Source organism: Elephas maximus, chromosome 20 (assembly GCF_024166365.1).
Source record: "Elephas maximus indicus isolate mEleMax1 chromosome 20, mEleMax1 primary haplotype, whole genome shotgun sequence".
Taxonomy (NCBI): domain Eukaryota; kingdom Metazoa; phylum Chordata; class Mammalia; order Proboscidea; family Elephantidae; genus Elephas; species Elephas maximus.
The window spans coordinates 53,675,301-53,698,023 of NC_064838.1; the positions used below are offsets into that span (position 1 = coordinate 53,675,301).

The window sequence follows — 22,723 nt, forward strand, 5'->3', positions numbered from 1 at the left end:
CAAATAATAAGCACCAAAGTCAGGATAGAAGTTACCTGGGGAGGGGAGGAAGGGGAATGGTATCATAGTGGAGCTTCAACTCTATCTGTAATTTTATTTTATTTTTTTATTGTGCTTTAAGTGAAAGTTTATAATTCAAGTCAGTTTCTCATACAAAAACATACACACACATTGTTATGTGGTCCTCGTTGCTCTTCCTATAGTGACAGCACACTCCTCTACTCCACCTTGTATTTCCTCCAGACAGGAGCTGCCCACATAGTCTCATGTGTATTCTTGAGCTAAGAAGCACACTCCTCACCAGCATCATTTTATGTCTTATAGTCCAGTCTAATCTCTCTCTGAAGAGTTGGCCTTGGGAATGGTTTCAGTTTTGGGCTAACAGAGAGTCCAGAGGCCATGTCCTCTGGGGTCCCTCCAGTCTCATTCAGACCATTAAGTTTGGTCTTTTTACTAGAGTTTGAGTTCTGCATCCACTTTTCTCCTGCTCCATCAAGGATTCTTTATTGTGCTCCCTGTCAGGGCAGTCATTGGTGGTAGCCGGGCACCATCTAGTTCTTCTGGTCTCAGGCTGATGGAGTCTCTGGTTTATGTGGCCCTTTCTGTCTCTTGGGCTCGTATTTTCCTTGTGTCTTTGGTATTCTTCATTCTCCTTTGCTCCAGGTGGGTTGAGACCAACTGATGCATCTTAGATGGCCGCTTGCTAGCGTTTAAGACCCCAGATGCCAGTCTCCAAATCGGGATGCTGAATGTTTTCTTAATACACGTTGTTATGCCAATTGACCTAGATGTTGCAATCTTTTGTTTTTTTATTGTGGTTAAAAAAAAAAATAGCAGAGTTTTCCATAGTGGCTATACCATTTTACAATCCTAGCAGCACTGGATGAGGGTCCCAATTTCTCCACATCCTGGCCAACATTTGTTTTTTTTTTTTTCCCATTTTCGGATCATGTTTTTGTTGTTAGGTGCTGTTAAGTCGATTTCAACTCATAGCAACCCCATGTGACAGAATAGAATTGCTCCATAGGTTTTTCTAGTCTGTAATTTTTACAGGAACAGATCACCAGGTCTTTCTCCCTTGGAGTCACTGGGTGGGTTAAAACTGCCAGCCTTTAGGTTAGTAGCCCATCACAAACTGCTTTTGCCACCAGAGGACCTATAGCCATCCTGGTGGGGGTGAAATAGTATCTTATTATGGTTTTGATTTGCATGTAATTTTTTTTATTTCAATATACATTTTGATCTACGTATACACTCATGAAATATCACCACAATCAAGATAACAAACATATCCATTCAACATATCCTTCACCCCCAAGTTTCCTCCTGTTTCTCTTTAATATTTCCCTACGACACTAATCCACCTCTGGTAACCACTGCTCTGTTTTCTCTCACTATAGATTAATTTGCATTTTTTAGAATTTTATATAAATGGAATCATACAGTATATATTCTTTTGGAGTTGACTTCTTTCACTCAGCATACTTATTTTGAGATTTATCCATGTTGTTGTATCATTCCTTTTTTATATCACTGAGAAATGTTCTACTTGGGTATACCACATCATCCTTCCTGGCCTTTTGAATCCACACATCAGTCAGGTTTTTGTCCAAAAGGTCAGCAGTTCAAATCCTCCAGCTGCTCTTGGAAACACTAAGGGGCAGTTCTATTCTGTCCTACAGGGTCACTATGAGTTGGTTTGGTTTTAGTTACTCCACTGAAACTGCTCTGGCCAAAACAAAAGTGCCAGGTGCTGTGAGGTCCATTCTGACTCATAGCAACCCCATGTGTGTCAGAGTAGAACTGCTCCATAGGGTTCTCAATGGCTGATTTTTCTGAAGTAGATAGCCAGGACTTTCTTCTGAGGCACCTCTGGGTGGAGTTGAAACTCCAACCTTTCAGTTAGCAACACAGTACTGTTAGCCTTTTGCACAATCCTGGGACTCTGCTCCTACCAAGGTCACCAATAATCCTCACTCATCCTCCTTGATATATCAGCAACATTTTTTTAGTAAAAAATAATATTGTGTTATTAAAAAAAAAAAAGGTTTATACAGCAGTTTAGGGTCTCATTCAACGATTTCTACATAATTGGTTGGGGGACATTTTGTGACAATTCGTGAACATTCTTGATATTTCTGTTCTGGTTGTTCTGTTTCCAATAATCTAGTTTCCCTCGCCTCCTTACATTCTTATCTTTGTTTTAAGATAATCGTTGACTGTTCGATCTCATACAGGTGATTTTTTTTTTTTTTAAGGAGCACGGTACTCATGGGTGATACTAGTTTGTGAGCCAATCTGTTATTTAGCTAAAAGGGACCTCAGGGTGAGTTTTGGTTCAAGGTTTAAAAAGTATCTCGGAGAATAGTCTTGAAGAGTCCTCTAGTCTCAACCAGTCCAGTAAGTCTGTTATTTTTAGGAATTTGAGGTTCTGTTTCACATTTTTCTCTCATTCCATCTATTATGGCCCTGATCAAAATGGTTGTTAGTGGTAGCTGGGCACCATCGAGGTCTTCTGGTCTCAGGGTAATAAGGCCGGGGTTCCTGTAGACTGTTAGTCCTGTTGACTAGCTTCTTCTTTGAGTCTTTGGTTTCCTTCTTTCTCTTTTGCTCCGGATGAATAGAGAACAATAGTTGTATCTTAGATGGCCACTTGCAAGCTTTTAAGACCCCAGACACTACTCACCAAGCTAGGATGTAGAATATAAACTTTATGAACTATATTATGCCAATTGACAGAGATGTCCAATGAGACTATGGTCCTAATCCTTCAAACCTAGGAAACCAGTCCTGAGAGGTATTTTGTTAAGTGTGAGAAGTATACCCGATTGTGTCCCCTATGTGCTTTATTACATATATGAATATATGTGCATAGTCACATACATGCATATGCATATTCATAGACCTATATGTACCCACATATATACTCACATATACATACCTATACACATATGTGTCTACATACATACATATGTTTTTCGTTGTTGCTGTTGTTTCAAAATTACATATGCCATAGCGATTACTAAAATTTTTTTTCTTGGGTACCTTTTAGTGACATTGTTTACCTTTGTTAAGCTGTGCACACTTTATTCTCATTAGGTATTACCTTTCCCATCACCAGAAATAACAAGTTTCTGCTATCCTCCTTCCCCCCACCCCTGGTAACCACTACTGAACATTAGTTTCTGTATATTTGCCTATTCATGTCCTTTCATAAAAGTAAGAACATACAATATTTGTCTTTTGTGATTGACTTATTTCACTCAACAAAATGTCCTCCAGGTTCATACATGTTTTGAGATGTTTCAGGAACTCATTTTTCTTTATTGCTGAGTAGTATTCCATTGTATGCATGCACCACATTTTACTTATCCATTCATCTGTTGATGGACACTTAGGTTGTTTCCATCTTTTTGCTATTGTAAAGAGTGCGGCACATCAACAACGTTTGATACAGCTGATCTCCCCTTCCTCTTTGAAGCATATTCCAGGTGGCTTCTAGAGCATTGTACTCTCCTGCTGTCCCTCCCCATCCCAGGTTACCTCCTTTGCTGCTTTTTCCTCATCTTCAAGCCTTTAAATGCCTCTAAAAGCCTCAGTGTCCTGGCGCTCAATCAAACTCTTTTCCATCTATATTCACTCCGTTGGTGATCTTATCTTGTCTCATAGCTTTAAAAGACTTTTATAAATAGTAGAGGCAGAAAGTTAAACAGACCTTTCCTGCCCTGGTTCCACCCGGCTTCTCCACCTTGCCCTCAGGCTGTCTGTCCCAGCACTGGGCAGGCCAGGAACCTCAAACCATTTCTTGCCTCCTTTCTCTCGCCTTCGGATCCCTGGTGGTGCAATGGTTAGGAGCTTGGCTATTAAGCAAAAGGTCTACGGTTGGAATCCACCAGCCGCTCCTTGGAAATTCTACGGAGTTCTACTCTGTCCTGTAGTCACTAGGAGTCCGAATAACTAACGGCAACTTTTTTGTTTTGTTTCTCTTCCCTCTAGGCCTCCCAGATCTGTCTCTCTTCGACTGCAGTACCTCTAGGCCAGACTATTTCCCCTACTCTACTGCAACCACCCAGGGCCTAGCCATGCCCTGGTTTCTGGTCCCCCGGTTCCACCCCATGTACAGTTCTCACAGGCTGCAGGCCGCCATACCTGGGGCTCAGGTTTCCTCGTCCCCCCACCCCCCACTACATTGTCTGCACTGAGTCGGGTGGGAGTGAGGTGGTGTGTGAGAGGGTTGGTGCTGGTGAGGGAGTGCCATGTGGGATGTGGGCGGGCGGCGGAGCGTGGGGGTGTGAGAGTACTATCGTGGGTGCACATGGGCTGGGTGTACCATGTGCTGACTTGTTATACGAGACTGCCCTAGCCAAGGCCCAGTATCGTGGCAGTTACAACCGTTAGGACCGTTAAAACGGTTGCCCGCGGGCTGCGGTAAGGGCGTGGCTCTAGGGGCAGAGTGAAGTGCCCATTGGTCAGGGGGCGCCCTGGGGGCAGGGCTGCGCATGCGTAGGCTTTCGCAGTGGGACCCGGCGGCCAGACGGCCAGGTTACCACAACCTCAAGTCCTGCTGGCCCCTGGAGGCTGGAGGTGGGGGTAGGAGGGGGTTGGGTAGGGGGAGAGGGGTGGGGGTTGGGGAGCTGAGCAGGCCGTTGTGGGGGCAGGGGGCGGTATAGGTTCAGGATTTCCAGGAGCCTCGCGGTGGGGCTGGAGGGAGGTTTCTCAAGACACTGGCTTCTAGACTTAAACTAAGGCCAGGAGTGCTTCACCGCCCTTTTTTTTCCCCTGTGGACCGAGGTCGCACTGGCTCTTGAAGACTTGACTTCTGCTCTTATCCTTGGAGGTCTTTTTCCTTCACGAGATTCCCTGGAGGCTGCAAATTCCCATCCAGTGTCCTCTCCTGGGAGATGGGAGGAAGGGAGTTGGCCCAGGAGGTCAGGGCTGACGGGACCCTGAGAAGCTCATTGGAATTTGTCTTTGATTATTATTATGGGAAATTTAGAAGGCCTTTGGAAAGCACGCTAGAATAGTTTAGAAGGCTAGAGCATGTCTTCAGGTTGACAGGAAGAGACTAAAGATGAGAGAGGACAGCTGTTACAGACTGTACACAGCGGCATCTGGAGTCTCAGAGTTAAAGACTGGGGTCAAATGGGGGGGCGTCTATACCCCTCAGGGACTTTGTCCCGCCTTTTATGTTCCTCTCCTGCCTTCAAACCCTACCAGGGTCTTTTCTACTGTAATGGTCGCATTTCTTGCTTGGAATCATACACTCGACCTTTTTTTTTTTTTTTTGCTTCCTTTAATAGGGTCAAGGGATGAGAGACCAGGAGGACAACACTACCCTTGGAAGTTTTTAATGTGTGCATTTAAATTTTCATTACCAGTGTTGTACTAGCATCTGCAAGGATAGCTTTAGGCAGATGGGATTTCTGTCCTCTGGGAGCTTAAAAGCCTATACAGGTAGCATGGAGACAAATACACAGAGGACAGATAAACCAGAAGCTGAGACCATTGAGCCCCCAAGTCTTCCCAGTCTTCTTTCAGACTCTGTCCTTCCAGTTGCTCAGGACAAAAACCTGAGTCTTCCTTGATTCCTTTTTTTTCACACTCTCACATCCAATCTGTGAGCAAATACTGCAGTAATTCCTTAAAAACATATCCGGGGGTGGGGGTGGGGGTGGGGGATATCCAGAATCTGACCATTTCTTAGTCTCTCCTGAAAAACCCTCCACTGGTTTCTACAATACTCACAATCCTACTCAGAATTAAAGCCACAGTTTTGATTATCTACGGGTCCTCTGCCATCTCCTCTCATTCCTGGTCCTCTGCCATCTATACCCCCTTCCATACCTCTTTTTGGCTCCTTGCAGTTGCTTTCCCTTGCTGGGCACGTCCCAACCTCAAGTCCTTTTTACTAGTGTATATGTTTTCAATGATTACAGTTCAAGTCCTTAGATCAGCACAGACTTATCACATATTTTAATAAAAGTATATTTATGTAAATACAGGATTCCTGACTTTTCAAGTTTGATAGTCCAAGTTTCCTCCATCCCTTCCGCACTAACAGAAATTCTTTCTTCTAAGAGTCTAGATTTAGAATCTAGATAGTTCTACACACATCACTAGACCAAAACCATTATTTAAGGCCACACTATTTGCTTGATATGCCTTATAAGTCTCTTTTTAAAAAAACTATTGTGGTAAAGTATATAAAACATAAGCCATTTTAAGTATATAATCAGTGCCATTAATTTACAGTGTTATGTTACCTTCCCCACTGTCTACTTTCAAATTATAAATCTCTTAATCCATTGTCTCCCACCCTGCTCTTTTTTTCTTTTATATTTTGAAAGAATAAGGCCATTTAAACTGTAGAATTTGTCACTCTCTAGATTTTGCTGATTGTATTCATGTGTAACCCTTTACCCACTGTGTTTCCTGTAAACTAGTCATTAGATCTAGAGGCTTAATTAGATTAAGTTTCAATACTTTTGGCAAGAATACTTACTTCATTGAGGATGCTAGGCACTTCTTTGGAATCCCTGGTGGTGTACTGGTTAAGGGCTATGGCTGCTAACCAAAAGGTTGGCAGTTCAAATCCACCAGGTGCTCCTTGGAAACCCTATGGGGAGGTTCTACTCTGTCCTATAAGGTCACTATGAGTTGGAACCAACTCAAGGGCAATGGGTTTGGTTTTTTTAGGTACCTCGCATAGGACACCCTGGTAGTGTAGTGGTTAAGAACTATGGCTGCTAACCAGAAGGTCCGCAGTTAGAATCCACCTGGCCCTCCTTGGAAACTACGGGGCAGTTCTGCTCTGTCCTATAGGGTCACTATGAGTTGGAATCAACTCGATGGCAACGGGTTTGGTTTTTGGTTTATTGCATCATATCAGGAGGTACATACTAAGTCTGGTGTGTCTCTTTTTGTGATGTAAAAATTGATCAGGAGTTTTAAGTGTTGCCAGCCTGATCCATCCACTATAAAGTTTCCCATCAGCCATTCACCTCATGGTTTTAGCAGCCGTGGATGATTGTTGCTTAGACCCATTATTTTCTCTAATATTTGCAAAATGATGATATTCTAATTCTGTCATTCCTTCTGTGTTTATTAGCTGGAATACTTCTATAAAGAAGAACTTCATCACATCTATTCGTTGGTTTCCCTGAGATACAGTTTTTATTCTAGAAAGGTAAGATAAATCGTTGATTCTTTCCCTTTATTTACCAGTTTTCAAAATAATGTGTTGGCTTCCTGTCTTCCAAAGTGACCAGTGAGGTTTTTTGAGTAAATTATGAATTCAACAGAGGGAGCCGCTTTAAGATGATTCTCCAGGAGTCTTTGATAACTTCCTTGTTCTATGGTACAATATGTCCCAGGCTCATCTTGGACATTTCCTGCCCTAGACCTGGAATTGGCCATTTCTTCAGGTAACCCTGGTTCCTTTTAGTGGAGAATGGTATTTCAAGACTGTACTAAACTGGGTATTAGGAGTGTTCATTGTTATCTGGTTGGTCATTGTTTCTAGGCATTTTCAATGGACAGAGCTATGAAATATATTTTTTTAAAGATAACACATCCAGAGTGCATAATGATATTCAACTCATTTCAAACCTAGGATCACAGGAGTTTCTTTTAACTTCTTGGATTTTATATTTGTATCTTTTTTCTCATACACTGAAAATTTTGGTTCCCAATAACATTAATATAATTGCTTATTTGCTTTATTATATATTTAACCTGCTGCCATTGAGTCAATTCCGTTCATAGCGACCCTATAGTTCAGAGTAGAACTGCCCTATAGAGTTTGCAAGGAGTGCCTGGTAGATTCAAACTGCCGGCCTTTTGGTTAGCAACTGTAGCACTTAACCACTATACTACCAAGGTTTCTATATTATATATAGCTATGTTTTATATATAATATAAATTATATTTCTATATACAGATATTACATTTTTTTTTAACTAACAATGTGATTACTAATGACAGATAAACAGGTTCCTTTGCTGTTCATTTTGTCCTTAGGATGCATTCCACTAGGAATGTGGAGTCAAATCATTGTGGTTAGAGGCACTGGAAATAATTCCTTTCTATGAGGCTCAGTCCCCAATTCCTTTGTTTTGTTTTGATTCTTCATAGGGTTTGCCTTGGTTTTCCCGTTTTGATTTAGTTTTGTTTTGTAATTATATGCAAACAACATTCATATGATTCTAAAATTAAAAACTATAGAACTACATTTAGAGAAATCTAGCTTCTATCCCTAGTGTCACCACCCTATTCCCACCCTCCCCATAAAGGTATTATTTTTATTGGCTTTCAGTCTTTTTTGCTGTCTCTTTAATACAAGCACATTTGTATTTATTTATATTTTTATTCATTCCTCTGCCCTTCCTTGGATGAAATTTATACACTATGCATGCTTCCCTTTGCCTTTTTTTTTTTTTTTTTAACTTAACAATATATCCTGAAGGCCACTCTTAGAGTATATAGTGATTTTCTTCACTCCTTTTAACAGCATCATAAAACTCTAATGTGTGAATATACCAAAGTTTATTTAACTAGTTTCCAACTGATGGACATTTGAATTGTTCCCAGTCTTGCTATTACAGATGGTGCCACATTTGAGAAGCCATGTGTATATGTCATTTTATATTTTTGCCAATGTGTTTTTGGGATAGGTTCCTAGAAGTAGTTGTGCTGAATCAAAGGGTAAATATATATGTATATATATTGGCTAGGTACTGCCAAATTCTCCTCCATGGAGGTAATACCATTTGGCCTTCCCACCTGCAGTGTATGAGAGTGCCTCTTTTCCCACACAGCCTCAGCAGCAGTTTTCCTTTTAAGATGCTCTGGAACATCAAATAGGATTGGGATTATCTTTCTCTGTTTCTTCTAAAGAAATTGTTTTATTTAACTTTCTGCCTCTGCTAGTTATAGATGGCTTTTAAATCTGTGAGACAGATAAGATGACCAATGGAACAAGTATAGATGGTATTATGGTTTGAATTGTGTCCCTGTGAAATATGTACTGTAAATCCTAACCCCTGTTGCTCTGGTTATAATCCCATTTGGGAATGGGTTTTCTTTGTTATGCTAATAAGACAGTATTAGTATAGGGTGTGTCTTGAGTCAGTCTCTTTTAAGATATAAAAGGAACAGATTATGAAATGGAAAAAAAGCAGCACAATTGGGAGAAGATAGATGCCATGCCACAAGAAGATCACCAAGGAGCCAAGCTGAAGAGATAAGAACCTTCCCCCAGAGCCAACAGAGAGAGAAAGCCTTCCCTTATAATTGGTGCACAGATTTTGGACTTTTCCAAAACTGAGAAAATAAATTTCTGTTTGTTAAAGCCACACACTTGTGGTATTTCTGTTATAGCAGCACTAGATAACTAAAAAAAAAGACAGGTGGAAAACAAATTGATTGAGCCCCAAGACACACAACCATTTAGAGGCCTGGAGATGAGGACAAAGCAGCAAAGAAGCTGGAACAGGTATGGCCAGGAATGGGGGAGGAACAACAGGAGAGTGCAGAGCTCTGGAAGCCACCTGGAACGTGTTTCAGAGAGGAAGGGGGTTGGGTGTCAGCTATGTCAAATGTTGCTGATGGGTCAAGGAAGATTGGGGAGTGGGAATTACTGGTGAGCTTGGCAAGAACAGTTTCAGTGGAGTACCAAACAAAAAAAGAGACCCACTGCCATCTGGTCAATTCCGACTCACAGTGACCAAAATGTTGCTGGGTGGAAACCCTAGGTTTTGCTCAGCACTACTCATCTCTTTTTTTACTCATCTCAGCCAATAAACGAGAGACTGAGGTGGGAGAACAGAAAGGCGCTTTTATTTTATTGCACAAGAAAAGGAGCAGTCAGGGCTACTGCCACCAAGACTGCTCATGGAGGGCGAGGGAGAAGGTTACTTTTATGGGATTTACAAGCAGGATGCTCATACAAGTTACATTAGCAACATTCTTAATCATGCTACGAAGGCGCAGTAGGGTTTACATATAACTTCATGCATCACATGTTCAGGAAATGGTGGTTAAACTCCACCTAGCAGAAGTACTCAATGAGCTAAGAGATTATCTGAGATGTCAGCGTGGTGCCTAAACTGGTTTCCACTGATTTCCTCTTAGTTCTGGGCAAGTGTTAAGGAAAGGGGAACAAGGATGTTAACGTAAAGCTACAGGGCATGTCAGGTAAGAGAACCAGGATGTTAATGTAAAGCTACAGGCTATGCCAAGCAAGCTGCTTGAGGCAGTGGAATTTTCCGCAGCCTGGGGATCTCTGTCTTAGTATAGGACAGAATAGTACTGCCCCATAGGGTTTCCAAGGGTGTAATCTTTACAGAAGCAGACTGTCACATCTTTCTTCCTTGGAGTGGCGAGTAGTTCGAACCACTGACCTTTTGGTTAGCAGCCAAGCACTTAACCACTGCCCGACAAGGGCTCTTTTCAGTGGAGTCGTAGGACCAAAAACCTGATTGGTGTGTGGACTCAAAAGAAATCGGAGATAGCAAGCGTAGAGCACCCTTTTCAGGAGTTATGCTATAAAGGAAGGAGAGAAAGGGAGCAATAGTTGGAGGGAAGGTGGAGTTGAGGGCCAAATTTATATAGACGTCTAGTTGAAAAGTTCATTAATGTCCATTCAGAGACTGTATTTAAAACACTGGCAACAATAGTTTCCTCAGCTCAGGTTGATGATTACAAGTAATGTGTAAGAATCCCAGAAAAATTTTATCATTTCTTCTTGAAAGAATTTGTATTTTTTCTTTATGGCAATGAAAAGCTGTATTCTGAGAGGGACTTTGCCTGAGAGCTTATGAGGGAGAAGGCAGGCGAAGTGATCGTTTGTCCATGAAGGATGTGTGGTATGGAGACCCGCAGATGAAAGAGGGTAGGAAAAGCCAAGCTCATTTGCTTTAGTCCTTTATTTGATGACTGTGCTATTGCCTTGTTCAATTTTGTATCTGGAGTACGTGTTAGCCCTGTTTTCCTCAGTACATTTTTTCAGGCAAGTTTTAGTCCATATAACTCAGGCTACACATTATAGATGCTGCAGATTTAATAATGGAATATTGGTTGTTTATGCTGGAATACAGTTTACAGCATAGTTCAATCTGCCACTAGTTAAAACAGTGACGCTTCTAAAGAAATGCCCATTTTTCGATCCATGTAATTTGCCAGCACCAGCCAATCTAACTTAAATTTTCTTGCCTCTTTTTTTAAATAAAAATGGTTTTTGCAGTTCTTTTATTTTTTAATACACACATACAGTATTTCTGAATCAGTTTGGGTTCAGCAATAATTTGTGTCAGTCAAGGGAAGCCTGCCTTTCTATGTGTTCTCACCTTGATATGCAGTCATTTGCCTTTCTGTGCCCACGGAATATGCAGACCTCCAATATCAAGGAACTTAGTTCCCTAGGACTCAAAGTTGGGAGGAAATAGGAGCTTGTTCTCCACCCTGTGAAACCTTCCCTTGAGCCGTGTTTTCCCTGTTTGACCCATAATCACTTTCATATGCTTTTGTGTGTTTTGTCCAGCTAACAAGGAACTTCCTTACTTTGCTGCCATCTTTTTTCCCCCATTTCTACTGCTGCCCAAAGTTGCAGCCTCTGTCAGTACAGACGTCGTAATCTCAACTCCACCACAAGCGGAGAAGGCACGTGGTGATTGACTCACACAGCTAGGAGCAAGAAGCAATAGCCTTTTTCTATGAATCGCTGGAAGTCCGAAGACCTCCGTGAAGTTACCTAACTGAGGGGTGGGGTAGGGAACAGTCTTATTACTGAATATAACTGATAGCCAGGTTCTCAGTCTTTGTAGGACAGTCTTCCTCTGGCTGTATCCTGGGGAGATGGACATGCTTGGGTTTGGGTAAACCATATGATGAACTCAGAGAAGTACCCAAGTAAGGGCAGGACAACTGACCAGAAGGAAAAAATGTCATTTTAGCTTCTACCATGCATATCTTGGAAGAAGGAGAGCCAGAATGCTCCTTAGAAACAAGGATGGGAAGACTTCCTCTCATGTACTTTGGACATGTTTATCAGGAGGGACCAATCCCTGGAGAAGGACATCATACTTGGTAAAGTAGTAGTTGTTAGGTGCTGTCGAGTCGGTTCCAACTGATAGTGACCCTATGTACAGCAAAACGAAACACTGCCCTGTGCCATTCTCACAATCGTTGTTATGCTTGAGCCCATTGTTGCAGCCACTCTGTCAGTCCATCTCATCAAGGGTCTTCTTGTTTTTTGCTGACTCTCTATTTTACCAAGCATGATGTTCTTCTCCAGGAATTACCCCCTCCTGATAACATGTCCAAAGTATGTGAGACCAAGTCTTGTCATCCCTGCTTCTAATGAGTTTTCTGGCTGTACTTCTTCTAAGACAGATTTGTTTGTTCTTCTGTCAGTCCATGGTATATTTAATATTCTTCACCAACACCATAATTCAAAGGCATCAATTCTTCTTTGACCTTCCTTATTCATTGTCCAGCTTTCACATGCATATGGGGTGATTGAAAACACCATGGCTTGGGTCAAGCGCACCTTAGTCTTTAAAGAGATATGTTTGCTTTTCAACACTTTCAAGAGATCTTTTGCAGCAGATTTGCCCAGTGCAATGCATCATTTAATTTCTCGACTGCTGACTCTATGTGCATTGATTGGATCCAAGTAAAATGAAATCCTCGACAACTCCAGTCTTATCTCCGTTTATTGGTCCAGTTGTGAAGATTTTTGTTTTCTTTATGCTGAAGTGTAATCCATCCTGAAGGCTGTAGTCTTTGATCTTCATCAGTAAGTGCTTCAAGTCTTCTTCACTGTTAGCAAGGAAGGTTGTGTCATCTGCATATCACAGCTTGTTAATTAGTCTTCCTCCAATTCCTATGCTGCATTCTTCCTCATATAGTACAGCTTCTCAGATTATTTGGTCAGCATACAGATTGAACAAGTGTAATAAAAGGATTCAACCCCGGTGCGAAAAATTGGCCAATGAAAACCTTATGGCAAAGTAGAGGGTCAGCAAAAAAGAGGGAGATCCTCAACAAGATAGATTGACACAGTGGCTCCAACAATGGGCTCAATCATAGCAAGGATTGTGAGAATTGGTTAGGACTGGGCACTGTTTTGTTCTGTTGTAATTAGAGTTGCTAGGGGTCGGAACCAACATTGACAGCACCTAACAACAACAACAACGCATATCAAATTGATTCTCTTCTGTTTAATCCAGTTAACTGGTGTCTTAGTTATCTAGTGCTGCTATAACAGAAGTACCACACATGGATGGCTTTAACAAACAGAAGTTTATCCTCTCAGTGTTGGAGGCTAGAAGTCCAAATTCAGGGCACCAGTTCTAGGAGAAGGCTTTCTCTCTCTGTTGGCTCTGGCAGAAAGTCCTTTGTTATCAACCTTCCCCTGGTCTAGGAGCCTCTCAGCATAGGAGCCCCAAGTTCAAAGGATGTGCTTGCTCCTGGAGCTGCTTTCTTGGTGGCATGAGGTTCCCCTGTCTGTCAGCTTGCTTCTCTCTTTTATATCTCAAAAGAGATTGATTCAAGATACAATCTAATCTTGTAGATTGAGTCCTGCCTCATTAATGTAACTGCCTCTAACCCTGCCTCACTAACATCATAGAGGTAGGATTTACAACACGCAGGAAAATCACATGAGATGACAAAATGGTGTACAATCACACAATACTGGGAATCATGGCCTAGCCAAGTTCACACACATTTTGGGGGGGACACAATTCAGTCCATAACAGTTGGCGTTACTGGTTTTATTTTCAATAGCCAAGGGGGAGTTTAGTCATCCATTTTGAAAGGGAAGACCATCCTTGCCACCTTCCAGTCATCCTGGACTTCCTCAGCCCCACTCCCCTAGTACATATTGGCACATCCTGGAACTGTAAAGGTCTTCTAAATGCTTGTGTTACTAATTCCATTAATAAAAGGTATTTAGGTTTTATAGATATTTCCAAAAGCAATTTACGCACCTGTTTTCAAAGGGTAAGCTGAGATTGTAGGACAGCCTGAGCATCTCTGAGCTTCAGATAGTAATAATAGCAATAATAATAGCTAGTAGCCAGTTCTACTGGAATCTTTTTTTTTTTTTACTTTTTTGTGGTAAAATAATTTAATAATGATATTATTAAATTAAACTTTGTGCCACCAGGGCTCCAATATTATTATTAGTTATTGTTAATAAATATTTATTAATATTTTATTAATTTATATCAATAATTCTTTGATATTAGTATTTTCTTTATTAATATTTTATTATTTAATTTTATTTAATAAATTATTTAATAATTTAATTTTAACCATTTTAAGTGTACAATCAATGACATTAATTACACTTACAATGTTGTACAATCATCACAACTACATATTTCTAAAACTTTTATCTTTGTACTTTTTTTTTTTTGTGGTAAATATGTATGTAACAAATCACTTGTCATTTCAAGATATTTTATGTATATGTTCATCATGTTGTCCAACCATCACCACTGCCCATTTCCAAATTTTTCCATCGTCCCTGACAGAAGCTCAGTATCCTGTAAGAAGTGAATCTCCCTTTCCTCTTTCCTCCTGCCCAACTCTGGTTACCACTAATTTTGATCTCTATATACTTGCCTATTCTAAACCAAAAAAAAAACAAGCCCGTTGGTGTTGAGTTGATTCCGACTCATAGTGACCCTATAGGACAGAGTAGAACTGCCCGATAGGGTTTCCAAGGAGCAGCTGGTGGATTCAAAGTGCCGACCTTTGGGTTAGTAGCCGAACTCTTAACCACTGTGCCGTTAGGCTCCTCCCTATCCTAGATATTTCATGTAAGTGGGATCATACGTATTTGTCTTTTTGTGTTATATCACTCAGCATAATGTTTTCAAGATTCATCCATGTTGTAGCATATCAGGATTTCATTTCTCTTTATGGCTGAATAGTATTCCATTATATACATGCACCACATTTTGTTTATCCATTCATCTGTCGATGAACATTTAGGCTGTTACTACCTTTTGGCTATTGTGAATAGTGCAGCAATGAACAAGCATCTGTTTGAGTCTCTGTTGTCAATTTTTCTGAGTATATACCTAGGAGTGGAATTGCAGGGTCATATGGTAATTCTCTAACTTTGTGATGAAGTGCCAAAATGTTTTCCACAGTGGCTGTATCATTTTGCATTCCCACCAGCAAGGGATGAGAGTTCTTTCTTCACATCCTCGCCAACACCTGTTTATCATTTTTTAAATCATAGCCATCTTAGTGGGTGTGAGGTAATATCTCAGTGTGGTTTTGATTTGCATTTTCCAAATGATTAATAACATTGAGCATTTTTTCATGTGTTTGTTGGCCATTTGTATTTCTTTTTTGGTGAAATGTCTGTTCGAGTCCCTTCTCCATTTTTTGATTGGGTTGTTTATCTTTTCATTGTTGAGTTATAGGAGTTCTATATATATATATATGTATATTCTGGATATTAAACCTGTAAAAAATGGCGTTGGGGTGGAGTCTGACCTCCTTTAACTTCATAAGGGAAAAGGAGAATCAAGATCAACAGCACAAGGCAGATTCCTATGAGGCAGAGGTCAGACATGCCTCCTGTCTACGCCATCTTTACCAATTCTGACACCAACCATCACTCCCACGGCACTCTCTACTTCTCTGCTGGCTTCGATAATTCATTGCAATGACCACACAGAACTCACAGACCATACTCACAATTAAGGGGTTTATTAGGGAAGTAACAGGTTCGGGTTCAAGTATTCAGGTTTGGGAATGCTCAGGATCCAGTTCTTCCATCAGGACAGCCTCTTTTCAGCTGTGCCCAAAGACACACCTTTCCTTGGCCCCTTCGTCTCTGCCCTGCTCAGCAAATGTTACAAAGCTCTTTTAGCTCTGCTGATAAGTGCCCAGAGGCACCCTACTCCGCAGGTAAGCCTCTGCCTGCAGGTACTTGGCTCTAGCTCCATGGGTCAGCAAACCAACTCCACCAAGTGTCAGGGGGTACCCTACTCCTCCAGCAAGCCTCTTGTCCAAAGGCAATCAGCTTTCTTGCTCCGTGGACTGGGAAGCCCACTGCACCATCTCCTGCTGATCTCTCCTACTACCGCCTCTCGCCATTTTCAGTGTTACAGCTGTCTCTCTCTTTCCATCTCTCTCCTGGTTCCAGAATCAGTGCAGGTATCCTGGGCCCAAAGGATATGCTCCACTCTTGGCTCGCCTTCCTTAACGGTAGTGGGATCCTTTCTTTCTCACCTCTGGGATGGCTTATTTTAAGTCCAGCAGGATGGCAAACCTGACCAGTCCCCTTGGTGGGCAACAATTATCCTATTTCCACAGTGTCACCCAGTGACTTGGGTAGGAGTTACAAGACCATGGCGAGAAAGGCCGTATAAAAGTGATCCATTGCACTGCAAAACCCTTATCAGATATATGGTTCCCCCCAAATTTCTCCCAATCTGTAGTTGTCCCTTCACTTTCTCAGTAAAGTTCTTTGATGAACAAAAGTTTTTAATTTTGATGAAGTCTAATTTATCTGTTTTGTCTTTTGTTGCTCTTGCTTTTGGTGTGATATTTAAAAGCCGTTGTTAAAAACTAGACCTCAAAGCACCACCTCTATGTTTTCTAAAAGTTCTATGGTTTTAGTTTCTAAATTTAGGTCTTTGATCCATTTTGAGTTAATTTTCATATATAGTGTGAGGTATGGGCCGAGTTTCATTCTTTTACTTGTGGAAATCTAGTTGTGCCACCACCATTTATTAAAGAGACTATTCTTTCCCCCTTTGGATGGACTTAGCTCTCTTATCAAAAATCAGCTGACCATAGGTGTATGGGTTTATTTTCTGGACTCCCAATTCTATTCCATTGGTCTATATGTCTATATTATACCAGTACTATACTGTTTGGATTACTGTAGCTTTATATTTTGAAATCAGGAACTGTGAGCCCTACCTTGTTCTCTTTCAAAGTTCCTTTGGCTATTCAGAGCCTCTTGCGGTTCCATATAAATTTAAGGATTGGCTTTTCCATTTCTGCAAAGAAGGCCATTGAAATTTTGATAGAGATTACGTTGAAGCTATAGATTGCTTTGAGTAGTATTGACATCTTAATATTAAGTCTTCTGATCCATGGGCACAAAATGTTCTTCCATTTATTTAGATCTTCTTTAATTTATTAATGCTTTATAGCTTTTAGTATACAAGTCTTTCACTTCCTTGGTTAAAATTATTCCTAGGTATTTTATTCTTTTGGATGCTATTGTAAATGGAATTAGTTCCTTAATTTCTAAATGAATAATTTCTTTTATAAGGATCAGCACAAAGCTGGTTCCTCTGAGGCGGAGGTTGAAGATGTCCGAAATGTCTGGCTTTTCCAAGCTGCTGTACCACTCTATCACCGCTAATATCGCCTATTCCCTCTCCCCTCAACACTCTCCCTCCCATCTTTAAAAAATCTTTAGGTTCCCTAAATTACTGAAATGTCTCACAGAACTCAGGAACCATATAAAGGAAATGGCTTACGTAGTTGTAGAGACTGGCAAGTCCCAAATTCATGGGTCAGACGTAGGCTTCTCCTGACTCACGTGGCTGCACAGGCTGACAAACCCAAACCAGCAGTTCAGACCACAGGCTGCCGGCTCATAAGACTGCAGAAGCTGGTTAATCAGGTCAGATGGTAGCCCGCTGGCCCTCGGGGCTGTAGAGTAGGCGAATCCCAGAATCAGCAGGTCAGACAGCAAGCCTCTGGGTCGAGTCCCAAGAACCAGAGGTCAATTGATCATGAACTGGATGTGGGATCCAGATGCAGAGACAGAGAGCCTTGCCAGGACACACACGTATATCTTAGATGTAGGCCGCACCCTAGGGAAGGGGTAACTTGAGTAAGGGTAGGACTTGAGCCATGCCTTCCTGCAAGGCTTCAACCCAAGACACGCCCTACACCAACCCTGCCTCATCAACATGTAGAGATCAGGATCCACAACACATAAAATGGAAGACAACCATACAATATTGGGAATCATGGCCTAGCCAAGTTGACACATAACCCCAACCATCACAGGTTCCACATACCTTATTTGCATAGTTCCACTCAATCATTATGTGTGAGTCACAAAGACCATGGCTAGAAGGACCATATTAAGTAATTCATTACACTGCAATTTTCTTTTCAGATTGCTCATTGCTGGTATATAGAAACCCACTAATTTTGTGTTGACCTTATATCCTGTTACTACACTAGCTCTAGTAGCCTCCTTGTGAATTCTTTGGGGTTTTCTATGTATAGGATCATGTCATTTGCAAAAAGGATGTTTTTTAGTTTTAATTCTTCCTTCCCAATTTGCATACCTTTTATTTATTTTTCTTGCAGAATTGCTCCGGCTAGACCTACCCCCATCCTTTAAGGTAGGTGTTGTCTTCATTTCCTGAGATTCAGAGAAGTTAACTGATTTGCCCAAGCTCACATACTTGTAAGTAAAACAAACAAACAAAAAAACAAACCCATTCCCATTAAGTTGATTCTGACTCCTAACGATCCTATTAACAGCTCTATAGGACAGAGTAGAACTGCCTCATAGGGTTTCCAAGGCTGTAATCTTTACAGAAGCAGACTGCCACATCTTTCTCTTGTGAAGTGGCCGGTGGACTTGAGCCCCGGAAGTTTCAGTTAGCAGCCGAGTGCTTTAAACACTGTGTCACCACAGCTCCTTCAGCTTATAAGTACCAGAATCAAAATCCAAACCTTGGTTTGGTTGCCACTAAAACCATACTCTTTCAGTTTACTACCTCGCAGCTCATAAAGGGAGAAATTAGAGCTGCTTGGTTCTAGGAGATACGTAGAACAGAGCCAATGTTGAGAAACATGAGCGTGATGTGTTCAAAGAAGCATGGGCCTTGGCACTAGGCTTACCTTGCTTAGAACGTATTTATCACTAATTATTGGAGATGAGTTGAGCCTAGTTATTTAACTTATCTGAGCCTTGCCTCACAAACTTCTGAATAGGAAAAACAACACCTGGCGCACAAAATGAGTGGATGTATATAAAGTTTAGCGCTGGCACATAGTAGAAGCCGAATAAATAAATATATATATATAATAGTGCCTTAGCCCCTGATCCTGTGGTCTACACTTATGTTCTTGCAAAACAAATGGTTACAAACATGAAATGCATCTATTTTCTAGAAAATTAGAAAAGTTCAATGTAACAGATTTTTCTAAATAAGGTTAAATTACATAAAATGTAAGTGTATCAAAATGTCTGTATTTGTTCACTGCTTCTGTTTCACTTTATGTAGGTCTGTCTTGGGACAGTATTTGTTGTTTGATGGTCTCTAGTGTACTGTACATGTGGGAATCATCCTTTCTGATGCCTGCAGTGGTAAGGTATAATCTATGCAATCAGGGAGACAAAATTTTGAGACTGAACTTGTCCCATAAAATCCAGGCTATCTGATCATTATAATGAACTATAGCGTGTAGTGTTGCTTTAGCAGTAAGGGTAGCAGGCAACTCCTTATAAGAGATGTGGGAAGGCATTTTTGCCCAAAGCATTCCCCTCTTACCTAGCTTCTGTACTGCCAAATTCCACAACTTTTAACATTCCAGTATCCAGTAGTCTTGGAGGAACTGCTCTTCTTGAGACAGGTAATAGATTAATCGTATTAGGTAATGAAATGTGCGGTTTATCAGTCCCTTCCTAAAAGCAGATTATTGATAGAGTGGCAAGAGAAAAGGACAAGAGAGCCAGAGGGTGGAAGACAAATTTACTTATTCAGGGATGTTTTGGGGCTGTCTCTGGTACTGAGAAGGATGAGAATTTGTGTGCAATTTAACAGCAGAATATTTCTATGTCTGGTATATTGGTAATGGAAAATTTTACCAATTGAACAGGAATGTAACTGCTGAAATGTCTCTATATCTAATAGTCATAAGTAATCTTTGGGAAAAATTATACTGTATTAATCTCTGTAATTAATATTCCTCTCTTCTTTCCAACAGAGATAATAGTAAGAAATGAATTTTAATGTCTGGAATATCAAAGATATGCTCAGTATGCCTTCAGGCTCTGGGTAAGTTTTCTGATTATATTCTCTGAGTTTTAAAAGGGTTTTATGGTTGCACTGATTTCATAAAAAGAGCGCTTTCTTCCTTTTGGGTTATAGTGATACAGTATTAGGTTACTGTACAGCCTCTTCCCCTTCTTTTTCCCTCTCCTGTTGCTGTTGTACCCTCCCATGCTTGTCTTTTTCCTTCTGGCAGTTTTCTGATTATAAAAGCAATGTCAATCCAGCCATGTGTGTTAATTGAGCAATGACCCTGGGTTTTGCACTGGGCCTGAGGACTATGAGGCCTGTGAGAATCAGACTTGGTCCAACATCTGGAAACTCTCACCTCAGGTGAGGCGATGTCTTTTGAAACAGCAGGTAGCAAAAATCAAGACAATGTTCAGATACGTGTTTATTTGTGTAGTGCAGTTTGTAGGCACTGTGGATTTCAGAGCCACTCCAGCTGCTTACAAGACTCATTGGGATATTGCCCCCTCCACTACTCTACCCACATGCTTACCTTGTTGTCCATCAGCCATACAGTAGGCCTGCTATTGCTGACTTGGAGTTTATGTGGGTGTGCCTCATAAGTTGTGTACACTTAAAAAATATAAAAATTTAAGGGATTTCTAATTGCTTTTGGTATGCTTTTATCATTGAATGGTTCCTTTCCACCCCAACACCTTCCTGAAGACAGTTATTAATTCGTCAAAAACCTAGAACACTATTCTCTTTATTTTTCAAAAAAGAAAAAAAGTGCTTATAGATGATACAGAGTAGGGAAAACCTGTCCTTCTTAATTCCAGATCATAGCTTTAAAACGTCAATCCTACATGATTCAAGTAGGCTCGCAGAGCTGCTTTTTTCCCAGCCCAGCTAATTATTCTCTTTGGCCCAAGACAGGAGTCACAGAGAGCTATTTTAAGCAATGATTATGCAACCCATATTACAATATATGTGTGCAGCTCATTACCTTAGCTAATCTCAGGTAATGGTTTTACAAGCCAAATAATTGCTCTTCCCTCTGCTGAATGGTTAGAGTTTCTTTTTGTTTTGTATTAATAATATGAAGGTTCCTTGGGTTTAGAATATGTACTTATATACTAATTACTTTAAGTTTAACATTTGGAAAAAGAATGATTTGTGTGTGTGTGTGTTTAATATCATGTTTTATCAGGTTTTTCAGCATTATGTAACACAAATTGTTGAGATGTCTTTCAAATAAAAACTTGTTTGCTACTTCAGTGTTGTCTCTGTAGTAGGCTCGTGCACTGTTTACAAGTGTAATTTGTCATTATATGTATCACTAATCCCTTCATATGTGAGGCTTAGAGACTGGGATATGCATGCAAAGCAAATGGTAAGTCCACAGCTGGAAATATTTAAAAGCAAGGACAAGACAATAAAAGGCGAAAGGGAACAATACCTTGCTTCAAAAACAATTTTTAGTGGTTCTTCCTGTGTACAGACCTGAGGTGATCATATTCTTCAGTCTTGGTGAGGCCTACCTTACGTTTGTTTTATTGTGGTTCCCTCTGTCCTTCCAGTCCTGCTCCCTACTTTCCTTATGGTATACACTCTAGAAGAATTCATGTGTGTCCTTCCAATTCACCTTCCAGACATTTAGTTACATACTTGTTTGGAGTATATGAGTAGGTTTAAAAATTTACATAAATAATATATAATAGAGCTCATTCTATTTTTACTTTTTTTTGCATTCAAAATTATGTTTTTGAGATTTATCCATGCAGTTATATCTAAATATAGCTTATTTCTTCTGACTGCTTCATCATTTATATGCATATAAAAAATATTTTATTTTATATTTTATTGTCTTTATCTATGCCCTTGATGAGCAGATTCAACTTTTAAAAAGATAATGTTCTCTTAATCTCTAAAAATTTTATGAACTTTGATCTCCAAAATGCTGTTATAGCCCAAAGTGCTGTTCTACAGAAATAATGGTATTATAGTTCTTTCTGTTTGAATTTCCATCTGATTGTTCCCAGGTTGTTGTAACAGAAATGTCCGACATTCAGAATTTGTTTGTTTCTTTATAGGTAGTACTGATAGTGTTCAGGTGACTAGGAGGTCATAACAAGCTAGCGCTCTTCCCAAAATATTCTGAAATGAATAGTTGTGAATTATGATTTCATTTGTTCAGAATATTTGTCAAATTTTTTTTTTTTTTTTGACATACCTTTCTTTTCTTGCTTAATTTCAGGGCCATTAAGTCATCTAACTGGAATAATAATCAGACTGATTACTCCAGTCTCAGTGATTCGCAGTTCCTCTTTGGATCCCAGTTTTGTCCAGAAAATTCAGAGACCCTGTCAGCACCCTTGGACATTGGTACCCACTTAAGACATCCAAAACAGTCACAACAGAATTCTCTGGACGTGAGTCTTATTTCCAGATTTTCTCTGTACACATTTCACAGTCATCTTGGAAATAAGCCATAAAGAAGATATTCTGCTGGAATGTACTTTAGAATTATACATCTTTAAGGATTACTTTTTTTAAATGGATTTGTGTTTAATTGGTGACTCATTTGACTTGGTAGTCTGAAATGGAGAAACTATATTTGCAGTTTCTTCTATTATCAGAGCAGCATAGAATACTGCCAGTCCCCTGACCACTCCTGGGAAGAGCCGTTTTCTAAGACTAATCGTGCTATT

At 40.4% G+C, this 22,723-nt stretch overlaps 1 protein-coding gene across 1 annotated transcript in view; it reads left to right on the forward strand.

The window, feature by feature from the left end:
- Positions 1-4,524: 4,524 nt before the first annotated feature.
- IHO1 (interactor of HORMAD1 1) overlaps positions 4,525-22,723 on the forward strand; it is a 55,115-nt gene continuing 36,916 nt past the window's right edge. The window contains exons 1-6 of the mRNA XM_049862402.1: positions 4,525-4,590; positions 7,109-7,186; positions 18,370-18,469; positions 19,296-19,378; positions 19,999-20,069; positions 22,270-22,444. Of these exons, the coding sequence (XP_049718359.1) occupies positions 20,014-20,069; positions 22,270-22,444 (231 nt within the window). The 5' untranslated portion in view covers positions 4,525-4,590; positions 7,109-7,186; positions 18,370-18,469; positions 19,296-19,378; positions 19,999-20,013. The remainder of the gene's footprint in view (positions 4,591-7,108; positions 7,187-18,369; positions 18,470-19,295; positions 19,379-19,998; positions 20,070-22,269; positions 22,445-22,723) is intronic.